This window comes from Trichosurus vulpecula, chromosome 5 (genome assembly GCF_011100635.1).
Source record: "Trichosurus vulpecula isolate mTriVul1 chromosome 5, mTriVul1.pri, whole genome shotgun sequence".
Classification (NCBI taxonomy): Eukaryota; Metazoa; Chordata; class Mammalia; order Diprotodontia; family Phalangeridae; genus Trichosurus; species Trichosurus vulpecula.
This window is the reverse complement of record NC_050577.1, coordinates 73,137,643-73,162,134: the sequence shown is the minus strand read 5'-3', so window position 1 is coordinate 73,162,134 and position 24,492 is coordinate 73,137,643. Positions and strand designations below refer to the sequence as shown.

General features: G+C 38.6%; 1 protein-coding gene across 9 annotated transcripts in view; it reads left to right on the top strand.

The window, feature by feature from the left end:
* The window catches only part of PARD3 (par-3 family cell polarity regulator), a 721,872-nt gene that overhangs the window by 677,543 nt on the left and 19,837 nt on the right, over positions 1-24,492 (top strand). For all 9 annotated transcript variants that reach the window (XM_036761384.1, XM_036761385.1, XM_036761380.1 and 6 more), the window contains one exon: positions 22,522-22,642. In XM_036761384.1, coding sequence (XP_036617279.1) covers positions 22,522-22,642 — 121 coding nt within the window. The remainder of the gene's footprint in view (positions 1-22,521; positions 22,643-24,492) is intronic.

The following is a 24,492-nucleotide window of genomic DNA, read 5'->3' as shown; positions in this document are numbered from 1 at the left end:
CTCCTTGGGCCTAGCAGTGGATAAGCAAGCTAGGAATGTAATCACTGACCTGATATAATTAGTATTCAACCCAGGAAAGAGATAGTAGGTTTTCTTGGCAGAACTAGTGATGTTCATGGCCTTTCGTTCTCTCATTGCAATGCATAAAGCAGGCTCTCTCAGTTTCCTTAGAAGCCTGAAAGTTTTATTTTAACTCTGAGACTTGAGCTTCTGCCTCCACAGAAGTCTTTAGCATCTATAAGAGCTCACAGGTGGAGAAAGAGCTGACATAGAAATCATGTGCTTAGCAATACCCTTTGCACTCTGTAGGGAACTGCAGACATATGTGACTTGTAAAACTCACTAGGATCAGGAATGAGATGAAGTTGTAAGATAGTTACCATGTAGGATCTAGAACTTTGCTTCCAAGGAATCCCACCTGTTTGGCATTCCAGGGAAAACCAGCATGGTACTGTTTGTGGCTCCAAGTATTAGAAAATTGGTGAGGGGAGGAGGGTATCAGTCAGAGCAGAGCTACCACACATTTTTCTCCACCCCGAATCCCTTTGTCCAGCACTGAGGTATTCCATCTTCATCTGTCTGAGAAACTTGGTGGAACATAGTACAAATTCTCATGCGATTTGCCTCCACCTTATAGAATCTCTTCAACACTTAGCTTAAGGACTGCCTTGTATATAAAATCTTTTCCCCGCTCCCCATCTTCTAGTACCCACCATCCCTAAACTGCCTTGGAGTTATTTATTCTGTATATACAACATGTCCCAAAAGTTTTAGTGCTCTTTAAAGCTTCTGCAGCTTAAAACAGCTTTAAATTTTCATAGCTTAAAATGTCCTCTAAGACTTTTGTGACATCCTGTATGTACATATTGTCTCTCTGAACAGAAAGGATGATTTTTAACAGCAGGGACTACTGCATTTGTAGCACCAGTGGCTAGCACATAGTAGGCTTTTAATGAATGCTTGTTGGCTGATCTATTAGTGCATCCCCAGATGAAGAATAGAAGTAGAAATAGTTGGAGCAAATAACACCTGTTAGAAATTTGCAGGTGCCACTTCTCAGGTTTTTCTGCCCCTTCTTCACTGCCTCTCATCTCTGATGCAGCCTATAGTCTATGGTAGATAGCACCTCCAAGTCCTGGGGGAAAGAAGCTTCCTATGCTTTACCTAATGCAAATCTGTAGCCCAGAAAGACTACATCTATTGTCCCATCCTAGTTATAGCATTAGGTAAGAGTATAGAGAGGCCATCTGTTTGCCTGAAATTATATACATGTGAAGCTCTTGGGCTGGATGTAGGATGCCTGTAAGATCCATGACAGCTCTAAGTCTATGAGCGGGTGAACCTAGAATTTCCCCCAATTCTCACCCCAAAGTTCCTAGCCATATGTAATTCAGCCTCCGGAAGAGTTTGCATATTAATCAATAAGTATGTATTAAGTGATTTTTCTATGCTGGAAATACAAGTACAAAAATGCTTAAATGAACCAATACCCACACTTCGCTAGCCTTGTAATTCTTCTATTTTAAAAATGAAAATAATTAATAGTGGTAGCAGCAGTAGTAATAATAATAATGACATAAAAATAACATGGAGAAAAATATTCTGAAAGACCTCACAACTCTGAGGTTTGCTCCAAAGCAACAACCAATATGTTTACTGATATGAATGATGAAACATGCCACCCAGTTCTTGGCAGACATGCATTCTCAGATGTGGCTGATATGTTGATTTATTTTGTTTGACTATTATCTATCTATCTCTGCCTATCTGTCTGTCTATCTATCTGTGTCCCTCCTTCCCTCCCTCCCTCCTTCCCCCATTCTCTCTCTCTCTCTCTCTCTCTCTCTCTCTCTCTCTCTCTCTCTCTCTCTCTCTCTCTTTCTCTTCCTCTCTTCCTCTCCCTCTCCCTCCCTCCCTGTCTCCCTCTCTTTCTCCCTCTCCCCTTCTGATGTGGAGTGGATCAGGGCTTCTGTGCTGATCAACCATGGGATCAAGCTATGCATGGGAATGGCTACTGCCCTTTCAGTGTGGGCAAGAAAAAGAGATTGAATTTCCAAAACTAACGAATAAATAAATATACATTTTTAAAAGACTGTACAATTGCAAAAGTTATTTATATGATGACCTTCCCTGTTCTTCAAGTCTTAGAATTATGATTGTTGGTCACTGATGATTCATAGTCACCAAAAAGAAAGACTTTTAAAAAGTAACAATGACTGACTTTTATATAACATTTTTAGTTTAGAAGGCACTCTTTTCACATAATCTCAGTTAAGCTTTATGGCAGCCCCAGGAGATAGATACTACAGGTATTCTCGGGCCCATTTTACAAATGAGGAAACTGAGGCTTAGAGAAGTTTACTTGCCTAAGATCACCCAGATAGTAAAGGTTGAGGGGGGAGGATTCAAATCTGGCCCTCCTGGATCCAACTTAGCAACTCTGACAGATTATTTCTTTATAGAAGACTTTTAAGGTTGCAAAGTCCTTTGCATTCATAATCTTATTTGATAGCGTTAAGTGGAAGTTTGGGGACAGTGGCTTCTTTGAGACTGAGTGGGAGATGTCCATGCCTAGCTGTGCTTTTTCCCACAAGGCTGGTCTGCCCCAAGGGACCAGGAGCTCTCTGAGAAATTCATTCTTTTGTGGCTGATTTCACTGTACGTCCAAATGATAAGAGGGTATGAAGAGCAACGAAGAGTGCGGGCTTTAGGGTGATGGGTATCTGCGTTTGAATTTCTGCCCTGCTTTTTGACACCTACCTGACCTTTGGTGACCAATCAATAAACAAATATTTATTAAGTGCCTGCTGTATGCAAAGCTGTGTTCTAAATGCTGGGGATGCAAAGACAAAGATAAAGCCGTCCATGCCTGGGAAGTGTCTTAACTCCTCTGGGTATCAGTTTCCCTATCTGTAAAATCATCTGATTGGGCTAAATTACCTCAAGGGTGCCCTCAAGCTCTAAATTTATGGTCTGAAAATCCAAAGCCAATACTAATTTTCATATACATCACCCTTGCGGTGAGACTGTAAACCACAAATAAGGGCAGACAGCAGCTCTAGATACCAAGAAGTAATTCACTGGCTGCCCACAAAAGCTGAGCTGTGTCTCCTGGGTAGGGAAAGGGATCAAGGAGTTCCTCATTACTGTAAAGTTTACAATATTTGTTTAAATGATACGCACACATCGAAAAGAAGGTGATCAGTGCCCAGTAAACCTCATTGTGTATACAGATCCCACTGTGTGTTCCACTGCTATCCCATATCACCCATTTCTTTGGCACGACAGTGTGTCAGAAAGCAGCCCTCCCTAATTGCTTTATGCGTGAGAACATTAAACTGCAATAAATTTATGTATGCAGCTGCGCCATTACTGGAGAACAAGTTTTATCTCCTAATAAATTGATGTTTCTTTTTAGTGTCAACTCCAACCAAAATTTAAACCCGAGCAAGTGAACCTTAACACTAAATAATTGCTTCCCTGCCACTGATGGCGGGGAACCGAAGTCACTTCACAATTGGACAAGGGGCCTGTGTGAGGAAACACTTTTTTTTTAATCTGTTAATTGTTTCTTGAAAGCATAATTGGGCAATAGCTTTAATTGAAATAGGAAAAGAAACTCTGCCCTTTTAAAGCAGATACTGTAAATAGCATGTCATCATTTGGTATGAGTTACACCATAAGGGAAAAGACTAAAAGCCTTATTTATTTTGAAGGGGGAAAAGCGTTTGCTTTGGTGGTTTGTCTGGAGGCACATTTAGGTTAATGGGAGAGATGCTTAAAATGATCTGGACTTGGATTCATATTTAATTCATCTTCTCTAGAAGTCTTTGAGTTTGAATTAAACTGGGTACTAATAAAAGGATTCATTCACCAAAGGGAGAATATAAATTTGACCTTTTATTAGGATCTAGATTAAAACAGCCAAATGTTTACTTTTTGCTCATTTTCTGCTTATTCTGGATCATGTGTTGTAATCTATATGGTATAATAAAGTATGAAAAACATTTCACTTAAAGTGGCAAGGTTCCATCTTGAACCAATAGTGTGCTATTTATTTGACATCAAGAAAATTTTCTAAATGGAAGCTATATGCCATCTTTTCCAATTCACAGGCAGAACTGATGAGAATACTTTCTTACATTTCTATACAAGAATGGGGAATATTGAAGAGCTAGAAACATGGTGTAATAAAAAAAGAACATTGGGCAGGGAGTGAGATGGTTTCTACTTCTACTGCATGACCTTGAACCTCAGTTTACCCATCTACAAAATGAGGGGTTCTAAGTGAGGGTACTAGGTAGTTTCTGAGGACCTCAAAGTGGAATGGGGTGCCTTGGGAGGTGGTGGCATTCTTTACTTTGCCTTCAGTAGCTGTGGCTGCTCAGGAGGCATAGCGTTAGCAGAAGCACTTGTCCTTCAGTCTTTAACCTTTAAACTTCCCTCGTTCAATGAAAACCCTGTTCCAGGGTTTGGATTTACTTTTAAGAACTGGTAAAGTATTCTGAAAAGTTATCAGGGAGAAAATGGACTGAAACTAAAGTTTATGGAGCTTAATTGTTCTCTAATATGATTGAAGAAAATACAACACAATGACTGTAGCTTGCTTTATGGTTATAAAATACCTTACTTATATTAATCTCATTTGTGTAGACAACCTGGACGTGTACAAAGTATATAAAGTGCCAGATAAATAATGAAATGTTATTATTCTTCTGTTAACAACTAGTCTGTCTGCATTTTATGGCCGTGATAGGACATGGGGACATAGCAGAATTCTGTTCTTTCTCTCCTCTGCTGTCAATTAGATGGGTCTTCAGTCATATACTGAGGCCTTCAAATCAAAACCTGGACATGTATTTATAATGTGACATTAAGTAATCAGTCCTCTGAAGGAAGGGTACCATGCAGCTAGGAATCATCAGGAAACAACTCCTCTTGGCTGTCACATTCAGTTAATTTAAATAAACATTTAATTCACTTTAGAGCTTCCCTTAACAAGTTAATCTTAGTGCTGAAGAAGGAAGGCTTGATGGCCCTGAGAGGAGGTTCATCTTTGTCACTAGAGTGGATATATGATATAAGAAGTCATTTTGTACCATCTTCCCCACTCAACTCTGCCAAGCCTGGAGATAGCAGGCTGATTCACAAGACAGGCCTCCAAGGCATTAGCTGAAATGAGCTTTCAGTCACATGGGCTTAACAGATAGAAGATGAATCTAATTTGCTGGACTGACATGTTGGCCTGTGTTTGAATCAGATCTACATCACTCAAAAGATCTTAAAATGCCTCATCTGTTTCCTGAGCAGCCTTATTTTCCAAACTAAACTTTCTTCTTTGTCTCTTAGTTGTCACTAGGCACGGATCTCACGACCAAGGGTTTGGTAGCCATATGAGTGCTTAAGAAGTCATGTTGTCTTCAAGGATTGATTCTAGATTTCCTTTGTAATTTATACAACCAAAATTGAGGGCCTAGTATGTGCTCAGCGCTGTGCTGGGTGTGGAAAGGGTTCTCAAAGAAATATGAAGTGTTGGCCAGGCCTTTGATAAACTTACAATCTAATTGTAAGAGAAAGGCAGTGTGATGTAGTGGGAATAGAAGGAGTTGGCCTCAAAGCCAAAAAAACCTGGGTTCAAGTCCAAACTCCCAACACACACAGGCTGTGTGACTGGGCAAATCATATCACCTCTCAGTACTCTGGGTAGGCACGTAAGACTATAAATTGCAAACTAGGTGCCAATCTGCATTGTTGGCAGGAGCGTCCTCACCTGGGAATTCCTTATACTGATGAAATCACAATTCTAGTTAGTTATCAGTTATCCCTATCCCATAGTTTAATTGAGAATATAATGCTAATATAAACATATAACATTTAAGTAAGTCCAAGATGAAATGAGTGTCAAAGATGAAGCATTCAGAGAAGTTCTATGTGGCCTGAGATGTTTGAGAAATGTGCATGGAACAGGAAAGACCAGATCTAGGCCTTGAAACATGGGGATGCAAGAAGGTGAGAGTATTCTCTTCAAAAGAAAAAAAAAACCTCAGAGAACTGTGCTTCCCAGGCTCGTTTGCCTCATAGATGACAAATCTTGCTAGAAGAGTTTTGAGGACGGAATGATATAAAAGTTCATGAAGAGAGTAAGGAGGAGAACCAGGAAAGAGAAAAACTGTCTTTGGTTCTGTTGGAGAACTCTACACCTTTATAGATTCTTGGACCTTCTCTGTAAGACCTCTCTAGAAATTTGTTTGTGATATATAGCAAAAAAAACAAACAAACAAACAAAAAACTATTGCCATTTCATCTCTTCACTGTGTATGTGTGTATTTAATAGATACTGTTTTGAAATGACTGGAGTGAGTTTTAATCCAGGCTCACATTCCTGAAATCCAGACAAGGTCAGTTGAAGAAATGGCCAAAGTCTCCAGTTGGTGGCAGAGGGTTGAGGATTGCTTATCTCGAGTTTTTGAAGTGGAAAGGCACTAATCAGCTCACCTGTTCTTGGCATATCAAGGCTTAAGCATGTTAGCTTATATCTATAGCACTAAAGCCCTGTGACTTGAAGAAAACTATTTTCAAATATCTGTAGCAGACATATACATGGGTATGCCTCATGACTGTGCCCAGCTTATTCTATAGTTGCCAAACTGGCGCCAAATTACTAAAAACAGTTTTATGGACCTCATGCCTCCTCATAAAGTTCTCAAGACAGTGGCAGTGCCAAGTCCACAGAGATGACATTTTGATGTCAAAACAAAATAATGCAGCACATTATTGCAGCGCGAACCTATAGAAATAATGTTACAGTGACAAAATGAAATGTCAATGGAGGTCTATTGTCACATAATGTCAAAACAAAATGTCAGGCAGAATCTACAGAGACACTATTATGATATCAAAATGAAACAATATCTGTGCCAGTCTTAGGAGAAATTACAATATGAGATAAGGCAAGATGAAATGATAGTGGTACAGGTCTGTGACATTATAGTGTCAACACAGAACAGGGTCAGCATATCCAAGAGGTGGCCCAGGGGATGCCTACAGGTCTAATGTTTTCATATGTAATTTTTAATGCATTTGTTTTTTGCAAAAAGAAATTCTAGTTGTGTTACCATAAAATTTTAAACTACTGACTTTTTTGTGCTTAATGACTAGGTTAAAATATTGTAGAAATGTGTATTAAAACACTCAGATGTTCTGGGCCTCTCTTGCCACCTAATGCATAATTAGTTCCATTTGGTTTTGGCATTGCATCCCTCCATCCTGGGTACTTGGGTGTCAGTTCGAGGTATAAGATACAGTAAATGTAGTGTTACAATCTGTTTGTAAAGAACCATGCTGGGCTTTAACAGATGCTTTGCTCCTTCTCTTTCTCATCTGTCATCACGTAGATGCTGGCACAGCCATCACCATGGTGAGCCTTCAGGCATTAATGCTCTGCTTGAGATGCGCACCTGAGTTCTTATTTCTTTACTCTCACTTCTCACTTCTCAGTAATACCTTGGCTGGCCATCCAGTCTAGCCGGGTGCAGAAAGTTGTTTTCCAGCCCTTTGAAATTTATTGCAACACCAAAGTTCTTTGTACATGGCAGAAGCACAAATACTTATTAAAGGCTCTAAATGTGCCAAATTGAGATTTTCAAAGGAAAGTCATTTCTAAGTTAGTCAAGTGCCAAGTTAAGGCCTTTGAAAAACATCTTGGGGGTGGGAGGAAGAAGGCTTTCATCACATAGACTAAAAAAAGGTCAAGTGATTCCTTTCCATATTTTAAACAATTCATGTTTGGGATTTCAGTGTTCTCTTTAAAAAAGTTGCATATCTTTGAAAATGTTAAATAAAAAATAGAACTAGAGGAAAAGAGAATCCATTTCATGGATATGACATTCATTTGGGAGCAGACTAGTTAGTCATTCCCCTTACCCTATTTTAGTTCACTACAATAGGACGGTTTTGTTATTTTTTTAAAAGAAAATCTAAATATTAGTAGGTTAAACCAAGCAAATCCCCACACAATGGTAATATCCAAAAATATAGCTCTTGTTCTGCAACTTGAGTCTGTCACCTCTCTGTCAGAAGATGGGTAACATGTCTCATCTGTTTTTTAGTGGTTGTTTAGTTACTGCATTGAGTTCTTAAGTCTTTCAAAATTGTGTTTACAATTGTTATTGTGTAAATTGTTCTCCTGCCTCTGCTCCCTTCCCTCTATATCAGTTCCTACAAGTCTTTCCAGGTTTCTCTGAAACTGTCCTTTTCTTCATTTCTTCCTTGTCATTTCTTACAGCACAGTAATATTCCATAACACTCACTTCTCTCTCTCTCTCTCTGTCTCTTTCTCCCTCCCTCTCTCTCTCTCTCTCTCTCTCTCTTTCTCTCTCTCTCTCTCTCTCTCTCTCTCTCTCTCTCTCTCTCTCTCTCTCTCTCTCTCTCTCTCTCATTAATGGACACCCCTTTACCTTTTAGTTCTTTAGCTACAAAAATTACTACTATAGATATCTTCACACATATGTGTACTTTTCCACCTTCAATTGATCCTTCGGAGTCGATCTGGCAGTGGCCAAAGAGTATATGTAGATGTGTGAGTTTTTGAGCTTAGGTCCAAATTTGTTTCCAGAATGACTAGATCAGTCCATACCTCTATGAACAGTGCATTAATAATGTATCTTTTTTCCCCACAGCCTCTCCAACATTTGTCATTTTCTGGCTTTGGTCATCTTTGACAATCAGAGGGGTTTCAGGTTTTCAGTGTTGCTTTAATTTTCATTTCTGTAATAATGATTTGGAGAACTTTTCATATGGTTGTTGATAGCTCAGATTTCTCCCTTTAAAAATTTCCTGTTCATATCCTTTGTCCATTTATCAATTAGGGAGTGACTTTTATTCTTATAAATTTGAATCAATTCTTCATATAGCTTGGAAATGAAATCTTTATTGGAGAAATTTTCTGCAGTGATTGTTTTTCCTATTTAACTGTTTCCTTTCTAGTTTTGTTTGCTACAATGTAGTTTTAAAATCGTTTGTCAAACACAATATAATAATACTTTAGCTAGGAAACAACTAAACAGAGCCCATGATTAATTAACCAGATTTATTTAATTATTTATGTATGCATTCATTTTCTCACTATACTTTTAAGAGATAATCACAAATGACATCAAAAGAATAAGGGATAAGAATTTTTTAAATAGGAACTTCTAAGAGATATCCTAAAATTACTTCTGATTAAGATTAATCTCTTACACTGTCAGAATAAACAAGATATATTAAAGCTTAAACTATGCTAGGATTTTTGGAACACTCAATAATATTCTATAATGATAACTAATGCTCAGAGTAAGATTCTAAGATTTATACACTAAGACTTTAAATCACCAAAGAAAGCTTAAAGGGTACTCAGTATGCTCTATTTATTAGGTCAGGGAAATGGACAATTTACCTTAGGAAAAATGTTTAACTCTCAGATTTGAAGGAAAAAAATATATAAATTAAATATTTCAATCTAAGCAACCAATTTATCAACACGAATTTATTAGCATCTATGATGTACAAGGCGGTGGAATTACAAAGACAAAACATGAAATAATCCTTGCTTTCAAGGAGCTTACATTCTATGACCCATTTGTCAAATATCCTGATTAGTTAGAGATTTACTGTACTGCATTCCCTTTTACTTCTAATTACATCTGTTTGGTAATACATGTAGTTCCACTAATACATGCGCCTGTGTGTTACATAGAGCTACTGCATGACATCAGCTTGCATAATAATAATAATGTTAGTGACAATAACACCAACGCAATAATCTAGGATAGCTTGTCCCAGGGAAGCTCTTGGTAAAGCTTGGGACTAGAGAAATGTGATGTAGGGAGAAAGAGGAAAGCTTGAGGTAACCTCAAAGAGACATATTAACTATTTGGAAGAAAAAAAAAGGTTTGACCATACTATAATTGGTAGAGTGAACCTTAAAGTGAAATCCAGCCATCACCAATGGTACTACCTTACCACTAGGGAATCAATGAAACTCTGTGATGAAAATCAGAAAAAGATAGGTTAATTTGGACACATGGCAAAGAAAAAAGCTTGGGGATCAATTCCTAAAAAGGACTATGTTTAAAACAAAACAAAAAGTTTGTAAGCTATTGACTAAAATTATGTTAGGAGGCTTACTCAGGTTGGAAGCTTTGGAAAGTATAAAGTAATTATTCATTTTAAAAAATTTTAAGATTTTAACTTAACTCTTGAATGAATATTGATTTATTTTCCTAAGATCATGGATTCAGAGCTAAAAGGACCTTAAAGGACATTAAAGTCCAGTAATTTCCTCCAACCCCATTTTCCTGATGAGGAACCTGAGTAATGGAGGTAAGGACAGAAGATGGAATAGGAATCATACAGAGAACTGAAATCTCCACCAATTCTAAGCCAGCAGCCAGGAACTGCTAACAACATTGGTTGATGCTCTGTCTCATTTTACTTTTACCTCTCCATCCTGACAGAATTGGGGACATGGCCAAATTGTGAGCAAAAGAAAGATAAGGATTCAAATAATTATCAAGTGTAATATAAATTATGATGTTAAGAAAACATTAGGAAACACTGGCACAAGCAATCTCTTTATGTGGCTACATCCCTGTTTTTAACTTTTGAGGAAAAAACCTAATTAGTGAATTCATTTTAATGATAATATTGTAATACTAAAACATATTTTCAGAGTTGGACCCAAAAGAAAGCATACATGAAACAGGCAGACAACATATTTTCCCAATTGCATTGATTCTACTTTGAGTTGAATCAAGTAGGTAATGGAAATTTTAATCAAGAGGTGATAGGAAGACATGATCATTGCACACAGCATTGCATGGGAATATTTCATTTTTGGAAAAAAAAAACTCAACATGGTTGAGTTTTCATAAAGTATTTTGCAATTAAGCTGTCATTAAAGACAGAGAGAATGCAAAAACAAAGAAAATGTTAGCCTTGAAATCTGTGTAATAGTCCCATGATTAAAGAATTAAAATAATTGTGCCATAATTACTTTCTATGCTAGGGTGATAAAAAAAACCCTCCCTAATATGAAAAAGAACATGTTAATTCTTTTTTATTTTGGCATCAACTCTTTAAACCCATTAGGTCTTACGATTTCATCTCCATTGCTTTTTTATTTCAATGTTTCCATACTTTGGTAGTGATTTGCTCCCTTATGCATGTTTCATTTCTTTGAAATTTTCTCTGATTTTGAATTTCATTTGCTTTATACCCAGCCACATAAGTATATATTTTAGATTAAAGCATGGATTTTTTTTTTAGCTGTGCACTATAACTGGTTAACCTTTAGATCCCCAGTGGTTTTTAGGGAATGAATAATATAAGCCATAAAAACTTTCTTCAACTCCATAACCCTCTTGAATGCCTTATTTTTTCTCACCATTTATTAGACACATTCAGAAACTCATGTTACCTGTGAAAAGCAAATGTACTTTTGGCACAAATCCCAAAACCATCCCCTCAGTGAACAATTTGCAAAGAAAAATGCCACAGAGGGTGTCTTGCTTGAAAGCAGCAAAATCCCATCTTGAAAACTAAAGGTAGCCATTTGAAGCTAAATGTACAATTAGAACTCATTTTTGCCTTACAAATATCTTCTATTTTTAGACACTTAGATCAGCAACATTGCCTATTTAGGGGGAAGACTTCTTGATGCTTTGCATGCCACCTTCTTAGGTCATGTTTCTGTGTTGTTACAGGAGCAAAAGTAATGTGTCCTGTTTTCCTAACTCTGGGATTTAATTATTTTTAAATGTGCTAATGCTATGCCTGCATGCACGCATGATGACATGCACACACACACACACACACACACACACACACACACACACACAAATTTTGTTGTTTTAAATAGTCTTAACACTATATTTTAAAAAAATCATAAAGTTTTGCCCCATCTCCACCCCAAAATCTCTACCAGATAGTGTTTACTTTTGTATTGAGTTTAAAACAGACTAAATCATTAAGAATGTGTTTGTTTTAGACATAGCCATCACATTTAGTCAGAAGCTGGCTGATATTATTTTTGTGAAACCTAACAACAGCCAAGAAGAGCTTCCTTCAACACCAGCCACAGACTGTCTGTTTTCACATGTTTATTGCTGGGTCCTAAAATATTTGTTTTTCCTTTGTAGCTGGAGGAATTCCCCTGAAAAGTAAAGCTTAATGTCTCTTGCTCTTGCATGAGATCAGTGACAGGCTAATAAGGAAGAGTGATGGCGGCAATAAAAGGGGCTAGGGGTGCATTCCGGAGAGTTTGCTGGTTATAAAATGATGGCCCTGTTACAGAATGACCACAGAGGGACTGAGAGTGAAATCTGGTCTTGAGAGTTTGAGGTATCTAATGTCACGAGGTGACCTCCCCATCTTCGAAAGCCTTTGGAGGGCTAGGGTGATCACACTCAAGGCAGGCGCTTGTATTAACAGCTTCAGTAACCACCTTTTTAACCCAGAGAATATAGCTGTATGTTTTTAATTTGTTATGATTTATTGCACTGAAATTGGTGTGAAATGGACAACAAATCATGGGTGTCAGAATCTGGAAATGAATTTTATCAGCTGGAGAAAGTGAGCGCCTTTGGGATTTGCATAAGTTTCTCATAATTCTTTTCATGTTACAGATGATGAGGGAAACTGTGAAAATAAACTGGAAATGACATAAAATTTACTAAATAGCTCATTTCACACATATACATAGGTACAGCTCCTCACTTAAGTTTTTTTTAAAGAATACAAACTAAATGTGAGCATTCATCCCAATATAGTATTTAACAACATCTCTTTCTGAGGGCTCCCTTCTCCCCCCATATTGAAAGCTTTTTGTCAGACTGTTGATCTTTGCATTTAATGGGGGGGGGGAGGAGAGGAGTATAGGAATTAAAGAAAAATACTTCCTATCTTCATTTTTTTCAATGGACAAATTGGTGACGGGTTTTACATTTTTATATCCACAGAAGTAGGCTAAGATTGAAAAAGATATGTGGCACGAATTTCAAATGCTACATCTACCCTTCAGTAAAGAAGAAGCTGCCCTTGTTAGGAACTAACTCTGTATGCATAATTAATTTGAGCAGCACATTCCAACTCCACAACAAGAAGAGAAATTGAATTCAGGTGTTTGGTGAACATATGGGGGATTTACTGTGAATTTATGACCTGTGGTTTGAGTGTAAAACCCCAAGATACTGGCTGATAAAACTTAATGAAGCTTGGGCAGAGAAGTTATTTTTATTTGTAGTTTAGTAATTGATACATTTCTTGGTTTAACCCTCCCACCTCTTCCCCACTCATTCCTCATAAATCTTTCAACTTGAGGAAAAGAGCAACAGAAGAATGAGGAAGATCCATCCTTCTTAGCCCACTCGGGCTAATGCTTTTGCCTCATTTCATGGTCTGGAGTTCACTTTTCTATAGTGTTTTCTGCTGTTCTCTCCTTTTTCTTTTGAACTTGGCAATCTATGTTTCTTCACGTGTCCAAGGGACAGTAGTAAAGTTCATCTGCTTGGAGCGAGCACTTTGGAAGAAAGTGCAAGGCTCCATCAAACCCCTTGCCTTCAATGCCTCAGAGCAGATGTGAAATTTTTTTGTACCTTCTAAGCAAAGTGTAGCTGCAAACTTGGCCAGAAAGATACTTGGCTGCTTAAAACACGTCTTGTCAGAATGAACATGTCTTCAAGAGTTTGACGTTCTGACTTGCATTGCCTTAGTATACCTCCTTATACCTATGAGTTTCAGAAGAATACTCCTGATTTGAAGTACCTTCCACTATAAGGGATTTAATGAGTTTAATGAGGAGTCTGTGTTTGCTCACTAATTTACAGCAATTAAGAATTCTGTTTTGACATCTGTAGGTTAGAACTGTTTAGCTATCCCAAGATCAGGAATATTCGATGAAATCGCTGTCCAGTTGGAAAGAAGGGCGTCTGTCGTTGTTTCCTGGCATTATTATTAGGGTCCCTGCCCATTCCTCTCCAGGCTAATGGCATTTTTTCCCTCCATCCCTTCAGTCATCCCTGTTCAAGAGCTTGTTTGTAACTACTTTATCACACTGACAATCTGTCTGTTTTGAAAGGATGGCAGCTCTGAACATCAGTGCATGACATCACAGTGAGACATTGCTTAATGATCTGAGATGCTGATGGTCATTGCTGGCTGCTTGTTACTAAAGCTACGTGACAGGTCTGCCCTATATGCGCCTCGCTTTCAGGAGCATTTCTAGCTCGTGCTGATCCTGGTGTCTGTTTTAAGTGACATTCGTGGAGTAGCTGATTTTCAGATTTACCATTTGTACAAAGGAAAGGGACTAAAAGCCTTTCCTTTGATGTTTATCCAAGAACAATTAGTAATTGGGGAAGGAAAGGGGAAAGTGCTCTAATTTGCTTCTACTGGAAAGCTTTAAAAAGAAAAAGCACTGGTACTGGAGGGTGGGTGTTTTACATAATAGACAGGAGTCCTTAGCCCCTCTGTCTGCATTACTCCCTTGGAAGTCAATAAAGAAATACATTTCCCTGTAATGGTTGAACTAAAACACTAGCATCCTACTGTGTAGATTGCATCTGTTTCCCAAAGAATTTAAACAGGCCTTGAAAAAATTGGGAATCCAGGAAACTAGTATTTCTGAGTGCAGAGGGCAAGAAGAGCAACTCTCCTTAAAAGGTACACTGTGAAAGCTGCCAGAGGAAGCAACACGGAATTCAACAGAAGTGTTGAATGTAAAAAGTTCAAGTTGGGAAGGGCTTTGAAATACTGGCAGGTGGACAGAAAAAAAATTCCATCCACCTGAAAGATTTTCCAGTGAGCTGGACTGGAGTGCTTTGTCCCCTTGGTGTGTATGCCAGAGATACCTAAGGGAGCTAGAGATGCATCAACAGCAAAATTCATGGGACAGTGTGAATCTCATTATTTTCAAGATCCCTCAATTGCTTTGGAAATGGGCTTTTTGGACGTTGGATGAGAAAAGAATGGTGTTTTATTAACCCTTTTGCACCCACAATAATGTGATGCCAAATGTGGATATTAAATTCACCAACATTTGAAGTGTAATTTTTGCCCTTCTAAAAAGTAAATTGCATAGAACTGAGCAATAGTCGGGGAAAGCAAAAATGCCTGGAAGTAGAGTTTTGGTGGTTGAGACCAGTTTTTTTAACCAATGCTTTTGCAAATTCACATTCATATACCTTGAGGGATAGAAGTCCAGACATTAGGAAAAATAAATTATATTTAAATCAGAAGTGAGTTGTGACTGTTTTACCTGGACCCCAAAATTCCCAGCCTCAAAGAGATTGTAGGAATGGACCATTATCAGAATTGAAATTCTGGGTGTGTCCCCCATGGATAAGGGTCTCATTAGCAATTTTGCAGAGAATGGTCCAAATTCCAATATTATTTTCTCATGCAGGCAGATGGCCAAGAATAAGAATGCCACCTTACCTTCTATGTAGCATTTTAGAGTTTTCAAAGCAGTTACCCCTCAATTTATATTCCAAATCAGCCACCCTTCATGAGAGGCACCAAGGTTGAAAGGAGGATAGGAGCACTGGACTTCACTCAGGTTTGTGTTCTAGATCCATCACTTACTGTAGCTCCAACATCAGGGTTGATTGATCATTGGTAAGTCCCTTGAACCCTCAGCTCAGTTGCTTCCTCTCTAAAATGGAGATAATACTATTTGTACTACCTATCTTGAGTGACTATATGCTGTAATGGATATGGGGTGGCCTCAGAACCCAGAAGACCTCAGTTCAATTCCAATTTCTTACACATACTAACTATGAGATGCTAGGCAAATCACAATTTCTCTGTGCCCCCAGGTAACTCTCTAAGACTCCATGTTGCTGAGAAGGTCTTGAATTGCATTTCATATGGAAAATTCCTCTCCAGCTACTCCCAATACAAATTAAATCACAGATGTTTTCAAAAAACAAAGAGAAAAAGCCAACCTCCCTACCTTTCAAAGTTTATGTGAGGAAAATGCTTAGTAATCATCTAAGTTCTATGTTAATATGAGTTCTTCTTCTTGGTGGGGATAAACTAGGGTTCACCATCGCTTGAATTTGTTCTATATCCAAGATCCTGAACTCAAGTTCTAATCACATATTTCATCCTTCAAATTCACCTACCTCTTTACTCTTTTTTTCATACTTTTTTTTTGCCTTCACTGTAACTCTTGGTTCTTTGATTTCTCTCTCTATTCTTCCAGTCTATCAATTCTTTTGGTCCTATCCTGTTCTCTACTCTGGAATCCCTAAGTGACCTTGGGCCATTCCTTGAATATCCACTCAGGGCCACTCCTCCCATCCTCTGTTCCTAATCTTGGACAGCTGAAAACTTCTATAAGGAATTCATGATTTGATGCTAAATGGGTCAACTGTATGACAAGTTTTTTATTCATCTTCTGTTGAAATATGTCCCATTCTTAATAATGTCAGTTTCAAACCTCTTAATTCTGCAAGACCCCATATCCATCTTCTCTCTCTTCATTCTCTGTGGCATCCTCAGGTTCCTTTCTTATGGAGAAAATTGAGGCCATTCCATATGAACTCATTCAACTCTCCCCTGCTACTCTAAACCTCTAAATGTCTTCACCTAGCCTTTCCCATCATCCCTCCAGACCCAGAAGATAAGATGGCCCTAATCCCTGCCTGGGCTAATCATTCTACGCGTTCCTTCAATCTCTCCTTCTATAACGACTCCTTTTCCTCAGCTGACAGAAAATCGGCAGTCTCACCATCCTATCAATAAACCTTTTTTCAGCTTTATCATCTTCTCTCCTTCATATAAGGTTTATTCCAGCCCATCTGTAGTGCTCTATCCCTGTTACGTCTGCTGACCTAGTCTCGTCTCCATGTTTTTGCTTATGACTTCCACTCTGTCTGGAATATTCTCTATAGGCTTTCACTTCATCGCTTTCTGTTGAGGTGCCATCCTTCCTAAGTACCTAAGTCTTCCTCTCTCACCTAGCTGTAAAGAAGCTCTCCCTCCTCAGATTTCCCATAATAATATGCCATGCATTTTTCTCGTGCTTATCATGCTCTCTCTTCTAGCATGGTTGTTTGTGTAGAGTTATTTCCTTCATATTAGGATGTAAGCTCCTTGAGAACAGGGTCACAGGATATGAACCTAGAAGAAACCTTTGAGATTTCCTCCTCCAACTTCTTCATTTTACAGATGTACTTCTATCTATTTTCCCCTCACGATCTGTACAGTGCCTAGAAGAGTGAATCTCCCATTGAAGGTACTTGATAAATAGATGTTGAATTAGATTATTAAAATTTTTATTACATATCTTCTGTCTAGCACTGTGCTAGATGCTGCCAAGGGACATTTTCAAAATGATATAATCCTTGCCCTCAGAAGGAGAGAGGAGAGAGAGAGAGAGAGAGAGAGAGAGAGAATATAATAACTAAAGAATTGGATAAGCGAGCTTATAATTAAATGTTATATTGTGTGGTTCAGACTATCAATATTATTCAAGTTCACAGAATGGGGAGATCAAAATGGACTGCAGTAATTGGGGAAAACATTGAGCCCAGAATTGAGCCCTGACCTATGGGTGGGATTTAGATAGAAAGGGAAAGCATTCTAGGTAAGGGTAGCAGAATTAACTTTTCTTCTACACTCCTTCCTTCAATCAATGCCTTGTTCTGTTCTCTCCTTAATAATACAGACAGTCTTGTCGGATTTGTTTGTTTATTTGAAGACTGGGAAGATCGGATGGCAAAGTTTTAGACCAACTAGTATAATGTCCCCCAGCATTAGACCTTCTTACTGAAATATGTATGACTATTTTCCCTGATTGATTTTTGATTCTTAAAGCTATGTCCCATGCTTTGGGGCCTCGAGATTCCATTTACATAATTAAAAATGCAAATTTCAAAATATTTTTAAATCCATAAAAATTCATTAATCGCATCATAACTTTTATCTGTCAAGGCATGGCCAGGCTCAAAGGCAAGGTCAGACATGGCGCCCTAAAGGACACTGTACTTGGCTCGTCAGGATAAACAGGTGCTTTCAAAGATGCTAGCTTATATAGAAAATATCCTCTTTACAGTTCCCAGAAATGTGATCCTTAGGATTCTTTGTAGCAAAGAACGGGGCCAGCTTCATTACAGGGAGAAGCAATATTTGGAGTAGCCAAAGTCCCCAAACAGCACAGCTTTTAAGGTTTAAAGTCAACACATTACATTGCACTCCAGAAGGAAATGGTCAGATTAGTGCGTGCATCTACTGCAGGTGCAGAAAGCTCCCCGAGGTTCACACCTGTAAATAGGCTGGTGGCTGCATTCTGCATGATTTGAGGTTTCCAGCTGGTCTTAAAGGGGGACTTCTGTAAAGCGCTTCCCAACAATTCAGCCTGAAAAGGACCGAGGCATGAGGTCTGTATTGCATTCTGGATCTGAAAGGAGAGGTTGTAATCTTCACGTTAATTACCAGTGGAAAGGGTGATTTCTAGCCACAGTTACTTGCAACTGTTCTGATTCATTATCTGCTCACAATTTCCATAGCACAGGTCCATGGCATCCTTTGCCACCAGCATCAGTATAAACCCAAATCCTAAATTGTACTGAACCTCAGCCTTCTGCCTTTCATTGACTCATATAATATGAAATCTGGGGTGGGGGAGGGGACCTTTTAGATTTTTTTAATCCCGTCCCTTCATTTTACATAGAAGAGACCTCTGGCCCAGAGACATCTATGTGGCTCATAGACTTATAGCTAGAAGAGGAATAAGGGATTAAACACTTATACAATGCCTACTACATGCCAGGAATTGAATTAAGTACTTTTTACAAATATCATCTCATTTGATCCTCGTAACAACTGTGAGAGGAAAGTATCATTATTATCCCCATGTTACAGTTGAGGAAACTGAGGCAAATAGAGATTAAGAGCTAGTAAGAATGGATTTGAACTCAGGTCTTCCTGTCTCCTGACCCATCTATCTACTACACTACCAGTTGCCTCTTGTATCTTTATAAGAGAGCCTGTAGGTCATCTAGTCATCATTTTAAGTATGAGGAGACCTGGGTTAAGTGACTTGCCCAAAGACACATAATTGAATGGCAAAGCTGGGACTTGAATACTAGTCCTCTAGATCAGGGCTCTCTTCACTCTATCACTCCCAGCATCATGGAGTTAGTTGGTGAATAGCTGGGCTAGAACCCAGGCTCCTAATGCACTGGGGCTAATGAGATTAAGAACTCACTTCAGAGTACCTGGCTCTCTCATTTCTTCTGAAAGACCCTACCCAGGAAATCTCTGTTCCTTTCTCCATGCTTTCACCCAATAGAGAACTTTTCCTGTTGCAGAGAAGCACATTGATTCTCTCCCATCTTATCGGTTTAATGCCTTAGGTGACATCCTTAGGCTCTTTCTCATAAATACCAACGAACAACCCGACTTTGGCAGGCCACATAATGTGGCCCAGTTGGGCTAGACAAACAGCAGTCACGTTTGCTAACGAATGATAACAATAATCCTTTTGGCTTTCTTGACTGTGGAGGCAACAGAGTGACCTCAGAGAACCAAAAGTGGACCAGGATAATGAGACAGGATGAAACTTTTGTAATATTTTCTTCCCTTCTTCTAGCCAGCTAAATGCCCAAGTGGAGAGAGCGCTGCAGCTGGAGTCAGAAGACCCAAGCACAAATCTCACCTCAGATACTTCAAAGCTGTGTGCTCCTCAGCAAGTTACTTAATTGCTGTCTGCCTCAGTTGTCCCACCTGTAAAATAGGAAGGATATTAGCACCTACCTACCTATCAGGGATATCATAAAAATAAAATGAAATATATTTGTGAAGTACATCACAGACCTATAAGTGCTCTAAAATGCTAGCTATTAATTTCACCCACAGGCAGCCAATCTGCCTGTCTAGCATCCAGGCCTTGGGAGCCCTCTTTAATTCCTGAAACCCAGTCAGCTTCTGTTTCCAATTCTGGCTTGAAAATGGCTTCACTAGCCTCAGGAAAGTCAATGGAGTTTTCTTGGGCAATTGAAAGAAAGTTTTTAGCTTGTTAAATAGCACGACTTTCTGTGCATTGGGGAAGAGAGCGGCATAGCAATGATTTGAGAACTAAGGAACGGGTCACTTCCAAGGTTTGTCCTCCCCTTGGGGTAACATGTGGATTTTTCAGAGAAGGAACTTCATTTAGTCCCTAAATTAGGAGCCTTTGGTTCATCTCTTTGTGAGCCTGGATTTCTCTATTGTGTAGGGAGTATTTATAAGTGGTTTGGGCTTTGGGAAGACAAGAACCATAGGGTTAAAGAAACCTACAATAACATGCTAAAAATGAAGGAGAAAAAGCTTCTGGTTACACTTGATGTAAAATATTTGTTTGTCAAGCTTCCTACAATGCTCACATTAAAATCTATGAAGTATGCCAGAAACCAAAAAAAAAAAAAAAAGGCACAGCTGGAAAGAAGGCAGTGAGATTAATGAACATTCACTTTCCTATCTCTTTGTCTTAGGAAATTAGCCATTCTTGTGCATATTTCATTACCGTTTCCCATAAAGAGGGGACAAAGGGTTCTATAGATTAGGTATTACCTAGGGTAGCCATTACAACAAATTTATGTTTTAGAAAGAACAGTTCATGATGCTGTGTATGATTTTAAATAACAAAGGGAAATAGCATTATTCTGCCTTACAGAAAAGTAGAAGGAAGTTACTCTGGTAGTAAAGTCATAACCAAATCTTGCTCCGAAGCTCTGTATTGTCAAAAACATTTTATGGGTCCATTAACCGTTAATGCTCTTGGGCTGATCAGTTTAAAAGATTTGGCAGAAACTGAACAAAGGAATGACAGGCTCTTATGGACTTGTGAAAATAATAAAGTTGAGTATATTGATACAGCATCCAAGAGTCCCTAATAAAATTCTTTAAAATTAGAATCTGAAGGAGACCTGGTAGATTAAATAATGAAAGAATAGAGTTACTATTTTTTAAATGTTGCTGTTCATCTGAGGATAGCATCCTAAACATGAACATTTTTCTATCTGAATTCTTTTATCTCCAGGATCCTTTAAAGTACACATCCGTATAGGCGGATGCCGTAGCCAGAGAATTCTACGCTGGCCTGTGGCAAGGTTCTCTCTCATCCCATGTTGCTTTTGGACAATTAAATTAGCTAGGGTCTGCCTGCTACATGAGGACAACTGTGAACAACAGGCTGGATGGACCCTTTTTCAGTGAAATTGAATTCATCTCCACCTAGCACCTAGTAGGTGCTTAACAGCTGCTCCTTGACTTGATGACTTAGTGCCATAAGAATTCTAAGGCATGATTCCAGTTCACAAAGTGCATCCCACCTCACTGGGAAGATGTGTGTTTATTAGACGTTACAATCACATCTGACTCTTTGTCACCCCATTTGGGGTTTTCTTGACAGATACTGAAGTGGTTTGCCATTTCCTTCTCCAGCTCATTTTACTTATAAGGAAACTGAGGCAAACAAACTTGAGTGACTTGCTTAGGGTCACACAACTTGTAGGTGTCTGAGGCCAGATTTGAACTTGGGAAGATGAGTCATGCTGACTTTAGGGAGATAATATACCTTGGTGAATCTTTGATCTCATTGAAGTAGGTGATTTTTTTTTTCAATTACATGGGTGGCGAACTATGCCTGTCTGCTCATCCTATGCTGCTCTTGTCTCTTCTCCTATAAGTATTCCACAGTGCAGTTCTCTTAATATGCTGAGGCCCTTCTTCTAGTTGTCTCGACAGTGTGAGGATACCAGGGGAGAATAAAGGATGTCCATAGGTTATCCTTTTCTTTCAGTAGAGGACTAGCTGGATGCTGCTACAGATTTTTTCAAAAATATTTTTTCGTTGTTTTCTCATTGGATCTAGATAGGATGCCTGTTTTTATAGATGAGGAAAAGGAGCTTAATTTCAGTTATATTGCAATACAAAGAAACATTTAATTAAGTCCTAAAATGACTGGTATAGACTCTAAGTGCTTTAGGCTTGGACTTTGATTTATTCTTGTGACTGATCTTCTTTGCCTTGGGCATATTATACTTTTAAATTTATAAAGATGCCTGTAGGAGTTTGGGGGCACAGATGTGCATGTTAGTGAAGAAACAGATCTGACTCCTCATTTGGTTCTTGAATTTGGGATATGTTGATTGTCTTTGGTGTAAAGGTCCTTTGGTGTAAAGCATCACCTTGGATGACAGTTACTCAAGCATGCCAGTTGGTTTGGAAAATGCCAGGCTTTTAAAAGATTATTATTTTTAAATCTGCTAAAATGCTTCTCACTTCACTGGATATTTGTCTTAAATAATTTAAATAAGCTTTAATCATAATAAGAAAACGGAAAACATATTTTAAATGCTCACAGATTGTTTTAAAATTCTTTCACTCTTTCTAAAGTAGTGTCATTTCACAGCAAGCTGCCATTTTTCCCTTAGCAACTGCAATTCACAGATTACAATTCTCAAGTGTCTTCTTTGCCCCCCTTCTCTATTTTAGCAACAGATCGACTCCTAGCAACCATGATCGGATACAGCGTCTGAGGCAAGAATTTCAGCAAGCAAAGCAGGATGAAGATGTTGAAGATCGAAGACGTACTTATAGTTTTGAACAACCCTGGGTGAGTGTGTGCTTCTTTCATGCATTGAAGAGCCCTCCTACTTTCTCCCACTAAAGGCCATGCAGCCATGACCACAGTTCCTCATGCAACATGGAATCACTTTCTTTTGACCTTTAACATCTTGACCTTCCTATCTCCATCTGTGTTCCATCTTTGCTAATTTAATTTTATATCTTGTTTAGCCATCTGTCCATTGCTGAAAGGTATCATCTGCTTTGTGACAAGCCATAGCAAAAGTCACATGGACCAATATACATTGTTTATGCTGTCTGATAAGGGATTGGATGTGCTTCTCGAACCTGTGAAACCAAAATAAAGTGATTGGAAAAGTATTTTGTATCAATTAATCAATTGATGACCATTTATTAAGCACCTACCATGTACTAGGGTCTGTGCTGGGCAATAGAGATACAAAGACAAAAATGAAATAGCCCTTCCCTCAAGGAACTCATATTAAGGAAAACTATATGTACATACATATATACGCACACACAAAGTAAGTAAACTTTTATACACAAATCTTTGTGCAAAGGCTAGGGAAAGATAGACACAAAAAATAAAGTTATAGCTCCCTGCCCTCTAAGAGCTTGTGATCAAGATGTAAAAAATTCTGTGAATGAGTGAACATAAGGCAATAGAGAATTAAACTTCAAAGCACATGATACAAATCAATAAAGTCTTAGTAACTCTGACAAAGGAAAGATCATTGTGTGCCGAGCTTGTCAGAGAAGGCTTCATACAGAAGCTATGTTCTAGGATGCTTAGGGGTTTGGGTAGCAGAAAGGGAGAGGCCTGTCTGTGGGAAAGAAAGGGCAGAGCAGGTTAAAAGAAAGAGAGAATTGTTATGCAAATCTTGGCAGCTGAAATGAGTATCCTCTATTATAGAGATAGTTAAAAGGACTTTCTTGATGTGAGTCAGACAATTGATGTCGAAGACAAAATTGAAAAGGTAACTTAAAGTTAGTTTGTAGAAAGCCTTGAATGCCAGCAAAAAAATTTTTTTAACAGTTTAGACAATGGGGCACCATTGAAGATTTTTTGGCTAAGGGAATGACATGAGCAGACTTGAGCTTTTGGAAGAATAGGTTAGCAGTAGTATATAAGTTCTGTTCCTATTGTGTTTCCTAAGTATAGATTCCTTTGGTAAACATGTTCATCCAGTTTAATTTTGAGCAAAGAGACAGGAAAGAACAGTGAGCAAAATGGGGGAATCTACCGATAAGAGCAGCACTTCTTCATGGAAGTGGTTAATAGGAAACATTACGTCCAACTCGATGCTGCATGAATGGGTTTGCTGCCCGGGACAGTTTTCTTGATTTTGAGAAGTCATAACAGGATTACTTCTGAAAGCAAATACTGTTTTACCACTGTTGGTCCTTTGTTTCTTTGACCCAGAACCCCAGAGGAAATGAATTCAACACGTAGCATTCCAGCTCATTGACTTAGAACCATAGAAGATCTTGGAGATGATCTCGCCTGGCCCCTCTGTTTAAAAATGAGGAAATAGATCTAGGGAGGTGAAATAGCTTGTCTGGAGTATAACATCTGGGGCTAGAGAGATGAGAGTCCCATGGAACACATCTGGAGTTCAGAGAATTGTTTAATCCTGAGTACCTTGCTTTAGCCAGGACTCTAATAAGGTGGGATACCTCCAGAGTAGGATAGCCAGGATAGTTAAGGGCCTTGAGATCATGTCATATCTTAGAAAGAAAGAAAATATTTAGTTGGGTAGAGAGCAGGACAGCTGTCTCCAAGCAACTGAAGAGTTGCCATGAGGAAGAAAGCAAATGAGTCTTGTGCTGTGTGGCCCTAAAACTCGGGGAAATGGAAGAATTTGCAAAGAGGTAAAT